Here is a 6,294-nt window from a genome sequence, read left to right as displayed (position 1 = left end):
CCTCCTCATCGCCTTGATTCCACGTTCACACTTGCCTTTACCTGCACCGCAAACACAAATTGAGATGCATGAGTATTTAATAAACACTCAGTGAGGCCATCCTCCCATCTACTGGGCTATACACACAAGCAACTGAGATTCTATTATTAAAGCCAACAACCAAAACACAAACAACACAACAAACCAGGAAAACAAGACTCGGTTAAGCTCGTGTCGACCGACACTAAGTCGGTGTCGACCGACACTAAGTCGGTGTCAACCGACACTTACGCGTCACGGGTGTCGACCGAAACTAGGTCGGTGTCGACCAACACTCAACCAACATGGTGTCGACCGACACCACCTTCGCAGAATCGATCTGCACGAAGCCGAACGACGAACCTTCGTTCCAAACCGCTTCCAAACCCTCCCAAACTCTTCCAAACTTCTCAGGAACCTATGGGAACATGAAAACAACCAACCCACACAAGCAAAACATCACAAACACAAAGAAACAGCCAAAACAACAGAGATCTCAGGCTTAGATCAACCATGCTAAAACACTCATCCCTTTCGCAGGAAGATTCTCACTCAACAACGACGAATCCAACACTTAGAAGCCTTCTCCTTCGTTCCTAACACAAGATCTTCACTCCACAACAATAGATCTCTCAAGAACAACAAAGGATCTCACAAATCTCTCTCAAAAACGTTTTCTCCTTCTTCTCTCTGCTTCTCTGTCCAAAAACGGCTAAAAGGACGAAATAAGTCGAGTTCCCCTTTTAAAATCGAGTTTAGTGCTTCTCTTAAACCAACCACGCAAACCGGACGATTAAAATCGAACCAATCGAACCGTCAGCAAACGGTGTCGACCGACACCACATGTGGTGTCGATCGACACCCTAACCAAAATTCCAGAAATTGGTTCGCGGACGTTACACTCTCTGCCATGGAAATGGTGATCAAGAATTCTACACAAGGTTTGTAATCGACAAGACACAGACAAGGAAACAAACGACCTGAGCTCCGAAATGGTTACTGATACAAGGATTCTCAAGGATAACAAGCGACACCAATGCAACAATGATGACCTACTATTCAAATGGCAAGCATAGAGTTTGTAATCTTGACCACACCATTGTCTAAGGATTGATGTCCACAAGATATAACAGTAAGCGTACCTGGGATTTGAAATTGTGGGCTTGGTTTGATGGTACGTTAAAGGGTCGTCGATAGGTACAAGGCCCACCAGAGGAGAGAAACTTTCCTTGGTGAAGACCTAGTTGGACTAAACATGCGGCGGCGGTTGTCCGGAGCTGGTGGGTAGATTTGCAAGAAACGGAACAGCTCTGGTGGACAAGGTTTCAGCAACAGTAAGCCGGAGTAAACATCGGAGGTTGTGACGGGAGACCACACCGACAATCTCTGATTGGAAGGGTGAGAGTTTCGCCTGTTAAAGGAGATGCCTTGTGTCGTCGAGGTCTCCACCGGGTGAGAAGAAGCATATGGTCCAAAGGAGAACACGTATGCTAACCTCGGTGCCTCAGAATAAGCTTTTCCAGGAGAAGACATACATCTAGATCTAGTTTTAGGTAAGTTGACTATTTGTGTATCCTTTACGCCGGCTGAAGGATTTAGGGAAAGAGGTAGAGGGTTCATTGGAGGGGACTTTTGTAACCCGAAATTTTGTCGGGATCTGAGAAGGGAAGGGGACTTTATAACCAAAAAGGAAAATTGAACGAGAAAAAAATTAAAGAAGTAAAAGAAACGATAACAAAAAAGAAGGCGTAGATAAAGAGATCCCGACGCGAGTGAGTTAAAGCTCTATCGATATTGAAAGAAGGTTTCGAAGTTGGTTTTTCGATATTAATGCCTGAGAGAGAAAGTCTGTTTTGTCATTAGAAAATTGTTCTCTTCGTTTGACGAAGACAACTTTTTTTTCCTTTTTCTGCATAAAACGAGACTAAAAAAGAAAATACGTCAAAAAAGACAGTAGAAAATTAAGTTGGAAACTTTTTTTGCACTTTATCTGCATCCGCCGCAAATCAGCCTATTCCTCACTTTAGTCAGAAAAACAAAAATGTCACAAAATACACTAGTAGTATTCGTCCCTCTAAATTAATGTCGGCTAAATCTACAAATGCTATTTTACAAAATACTTCTTCTAGTTTCTGTAACAAGCTTTTTTTTAGAAAGTCTTGTTAATATCCAATTAAATGAAATGATTAATGGTTATTGCTTCATACCAAGCTGTTAAGGGTATTTCTCTTATTTTAATGTTTGTAACACTCCACTGCGTTAATTTTGATGTTTTAATTTATATTTTTCACCCTTTTTGATGTTTTAATTCAAAAGATCAAATTTGTGGTTCCATCTAACGCAAATGAATCCATAATTGCTTGTCAAAATCTAGTGTCGCCAAATATTTAGAGGAGTTTCATAATAATATGAAACAAGAGCTGCCAATTCAATTGAAAATCAATTTTTGAGAACTATATATATGTAGAACATTGCAAGTTTGTTTTTCTTATCTAAGAGGCTTAGAACGTTGACCCAAAAAAAATAAAGAGGGTTAGAACATTGCAAGTTAATTATTATATCAGTGCATACAACTGGTCATTACTTTTGACAAGTTGGTAGGAAAAGATTTGGTATTTGCACTATGACCATGTTTTTTTTTTTTTCATGTGGATCAACTGTCTCCTTTCTCTTCTTCTTTTTGTCTCTCCCTCTCTTCTCTTTGACCCATTTTGGACGTGAGATCTTAATCTGTTTGCTTAATTTTTTTTTCTGGTTAAATGAATGTAAATTTAATTCAACTTAAAAAAAATATTTGTCTGCGTTATAGGCAACTTATAACCAAAAACTAATGAAACACTAGAATACAACAAGAATTCGAAAAAGAAAGAGAGCAGAACTTAGTTGTATAGTGCATGCGTTTAGTGTTTTTGAAACAAAAGGGTTCGTCTCTTTCCTCTCTCTCTCTTTATATATATATATATATATATATATCCCCCATTTTGTAGTACCTATACACTATATATGTTGTATATCACACAAAGTCCATATTTCTTTTAACATATTTTTGTTAATATAACGAGATAATATACATAATTAAGCATGTATAACCATTAAATTTATCAGTGTAGCAAAAACTTATAATCTAATTTTGTAAATAATTCTATCTAATTAAGATATTCTAAATAATGTTAAACCCCACTTTTAATCATTCTTTTTCTTCTTAATTATTCCATGGAAAGTTATAATGGTGATCATTATATATATATGTAGAGTTGTAGACTAAACGAAGTAACGTAATTTAGTGTATGTTTAGGTCCCACTTTTATTTTTTTGAAACAGATAAATAAGTCGATTAAAGAAAAATCTCAAATAAATCAGGACTGATGCAGTAAATAGGTGATAAGTTTCTAAATCTTGTACAAAAGGAAATTGCGGACATAAAAATCATAAGTAAAATAGCCCACATTTACATTTAACAACAATAAAAAAAAAGGAAAAAGCACCTAATCGGCTAAGAACCTACATAAGTATACAAACAAATTGATTGATCAAGTTTTGAGATTGATCTTAAATGACCTAATCATGACAATATGATTATTTGTGGCTAATTTTGTACAAGAATTTTGTACTGTACTGTACTGTATAATATTGAATTTCCCGTATATGTATGATTGGAAGAATATATGGCTATGAAAATAGTATCGACTTTTTTGTTAGTATATATATATGTATGAAATGGATATAGACATTACAANTTTTTTTTTTTTTTTTTTTTTTTTTTTTTTTTTTTTTTTTTTTTTTTTTTTTGTTAAAGGGTATGATAGATGTATAACTTTTTTTTTACCAAACAAGATATGTAAACTACAGCAAAAGAGAATTTATCTTGCAATTTCGTTGGCAATCGTCTAATAGAGTAATATGTAAAGATACTCTGCAATTTGGTTAATGAAAGAAGAATAAATATCATTATCTTAGGGGGTGTGATATGTCATTGGATCTTTATTTTAAGTAGAGTTTTGATCACTTTAAAAATTATAGTTTTTGGTGGATTTAGAAAGAGTTAAGAAAAAGGTTTAATTTTTTGTCAAATAGTTTGCATATTCTCCTAGATTATTAGATACTATAACCAAAAGTATCTTATTGCACGATTGGAAAGGAAAAAACATGAATTGAAAACTGATTTGAACTTTAGTTTCAATCTGCAAAAACATATTATTGCAATTGTGCACGTAGTAAATTTATATGTTTTCTGTTGATAACCAAATTTACACACGAGATTTACTTGCATTGGAGTGAGGGCCACAAAAAGATAAAGGGTCACTCGACTTCGTTCATGTTAGAACCAAGTCTAACAAATTTTCTTATTCGACAATTTAACAAATATCATACTAAAAAGAAACTTAATATATGTAAAAACTGACTTCGAGTTTATTTCCAAAATATATACATTTTTATAGTTGTTGCAAATCTACGCGATGCGTTAAGTTAAATATTGTATATTTTCTATTATATGAACCATATATAGAAAAGACAGTCATGTGAACTGATGAGGGTCAGGACATTTCTAAATATCGTACTTTATAATTAAGTCCTAGTAACAACACTCAACATGACTATTGGCACAAAGAATGAAGTAATGGGGTTTCAAGGCACACAGCTAAAACCACGCAACATTAGCCTCCTCAATCAACGCAAGACAAAACAAACCAAGTGTATAAGATTACGGCTATATGGGGATATTGCAAGTATCAGCTTTAGGTCAATAATGAAGATTACTTTCTGAAAAGTTAATTAAAGATTAACTTAAACATCATTTCGAAAATAACTAACTTAAAAGAAAGCTACGAAAATATTAAGCTTCTTTCACCCCTTATATAAGTGCCAACAATTGGCCTTGAAAAATATCCTCATCTTCTTCCAATTCTAATTTACACTACGTAAAAACTTCTTAGAAGAAACATGTCTCGTCTCACCTTCTTTAACCCAGTTGATCATGAGCTAATCAAATACTTGAATGCGAAGATCACCAAAGAGGATGATACACCTGCGGATGAGAGCGAGATAAAGGAAGTTAATCTATGTAACCACGAACCTCAAGAGATACCTGGTACGATGAACTTACCGCTTCTCTTTTTTTTTCGTCAAATCATATTATAAACATTTGAAAATATATAGTTTTTCGTGTTGAGTTTAACAGTATTTTATGTATTTATATGGCATGAAAAAAGGCTTGGCTAGGATGGAATCTGACCACCTCTGGCACATCATATCACCTGTGGAAAAGTTAAACGGGGAATTTCAACTAACAAAGAGAACGTCCAAGACAGGTAACTGGACCATGGGCGGAGAAAAAACTTATTTGTACGACGTTAATGGTGAAACCATTATTGGCTTCAAGAGATATCTTGATTTCATGTTAAAAGGAGTCAAATCTTCCTCATCAAGGCGTACACCAAAAATAAAGTCTGATTGGATCATGCACGAGTACAACTCCCTGATTCAACATCCTAAAAAGGTATGCATGCGTAGGTCATATATATATACACATCAATGGGGTTATTCATATATATCGAGAATTTAATCATTAATGAATCTAATGTATAGGAAGCTTTTGTGCTTTGCAAACTTATGAAGAGGGTTCCTGAGAAAAGGGTGATACCAATAAAAAAAAAACATATGAAAAGGGCAAGAGCTCCACGGAGTAGTGCTACCCGAGAGAACTCCCGGCGTGTAGCAGACCCGGATATCTCTCTTAATACTGTGCCAGAGGCTTCTCCGGTGCTGGAAGTGGCTCCGGCGATGGTGGTGACTGATCCGGCTATCGCTCCTAATTTTCCGGTGCTGGAAGTGGATGATCTTATATATAACGACAACAACTACTGGAGAAACTTTCCCCAGGAATTCTATCTTAATACTGTGCCAGAGGCTTCTCCGAAGCTGGAAGTGGCTCCGGCGATGGTGGTGACTGATCCGGCTACCCCTCCTAATCCTGTAAGGATAAACAAAAAAACACATAAACTATTTTTATTTTACGCTAGACCTGCTATTACCATATCTGGAGACTTGCATGAACATGTCGTTAAATTATAGTTTCTATTCAACACGTGAGAACAGAATCAAACCAGTTGCTCTGTTTTTTTTTTCTCTGTCTTTGCCTCTTTGATTTTAACTCATACGCCATCTCTTTTCTAACAATCTGAAGTAATTATATCATACGATGCAATAATATTAAAGATGACTTTTTTTTTTGTTTCTTGTCTTTTGTCTTAGATCCTGAACATGTCTGTGGATAAT

General features: G+C 35.5%; 1 protein-coding gene across 1 annotated transcript; it reads left to right on the top strand.

The window, feature by feature from the left end:
* On the top strand, positions 4,960–6,108 carry LOC104763340 (NAC domain-containing protein 62-like). Its single transcript, XM_010486724.1, has 5 exons — positions 4,960–5,107; positions 5,229–5,327; positions 5,424–5,515; positions 5,605–5,991; positions 6,091–6,108. Exons 1-5 carry the CDS (start codon positions 4,960–4,962, stop codon positions 6,106–6,108), a joined length of 744 nt encoding a protein of 247 aa, XP_010485026.1.

Source organism: Camelina sativa, chromosome 18 (assembly GCF_000633955.1).
Source record: "Camelina sativa cultivar DH55 chromosome 18, Cs, whole genome shotgun sequence".
In the NCBI taxonomy this organism is placed as follows: domain Eukaryota; kingdom Viridiplantae; phylum Streptophyta; class Magnoliopsida; order Brassicales; family Brassicaceae; genus Camelina; species Camelina sativa.
The sequence above is the reverse complement of the archived record's forward strand: the minus strand, read 5'-3'. Positions and strand labels throughout refer to the sequence as shown.

Bases quoted from the DNA above. Each gene is read 5' to 3' on its own strand.
- LOC104763340 (XM_010486724.1), top strand. From the start codon at position 4,960: ATGTCTCGTCTCACCTTCTTTAACCCAGTTGATCATGAGCTAATCAAA. The intron at 5,108-5,228 runs GTACGATGAACT...GCATGAAAAAAG, and splicing joins CGAACCTCAAGAGATACCTG to GCTTGGCTAGGATGGAATCT. The intron at 5,516-5,604 runs GTATGCATGCGT...TCTAATGTATAG, and splicing joins TGATTCAACATCCTAAAAAG to GAAGCTTTTGTGCTTTGCAA.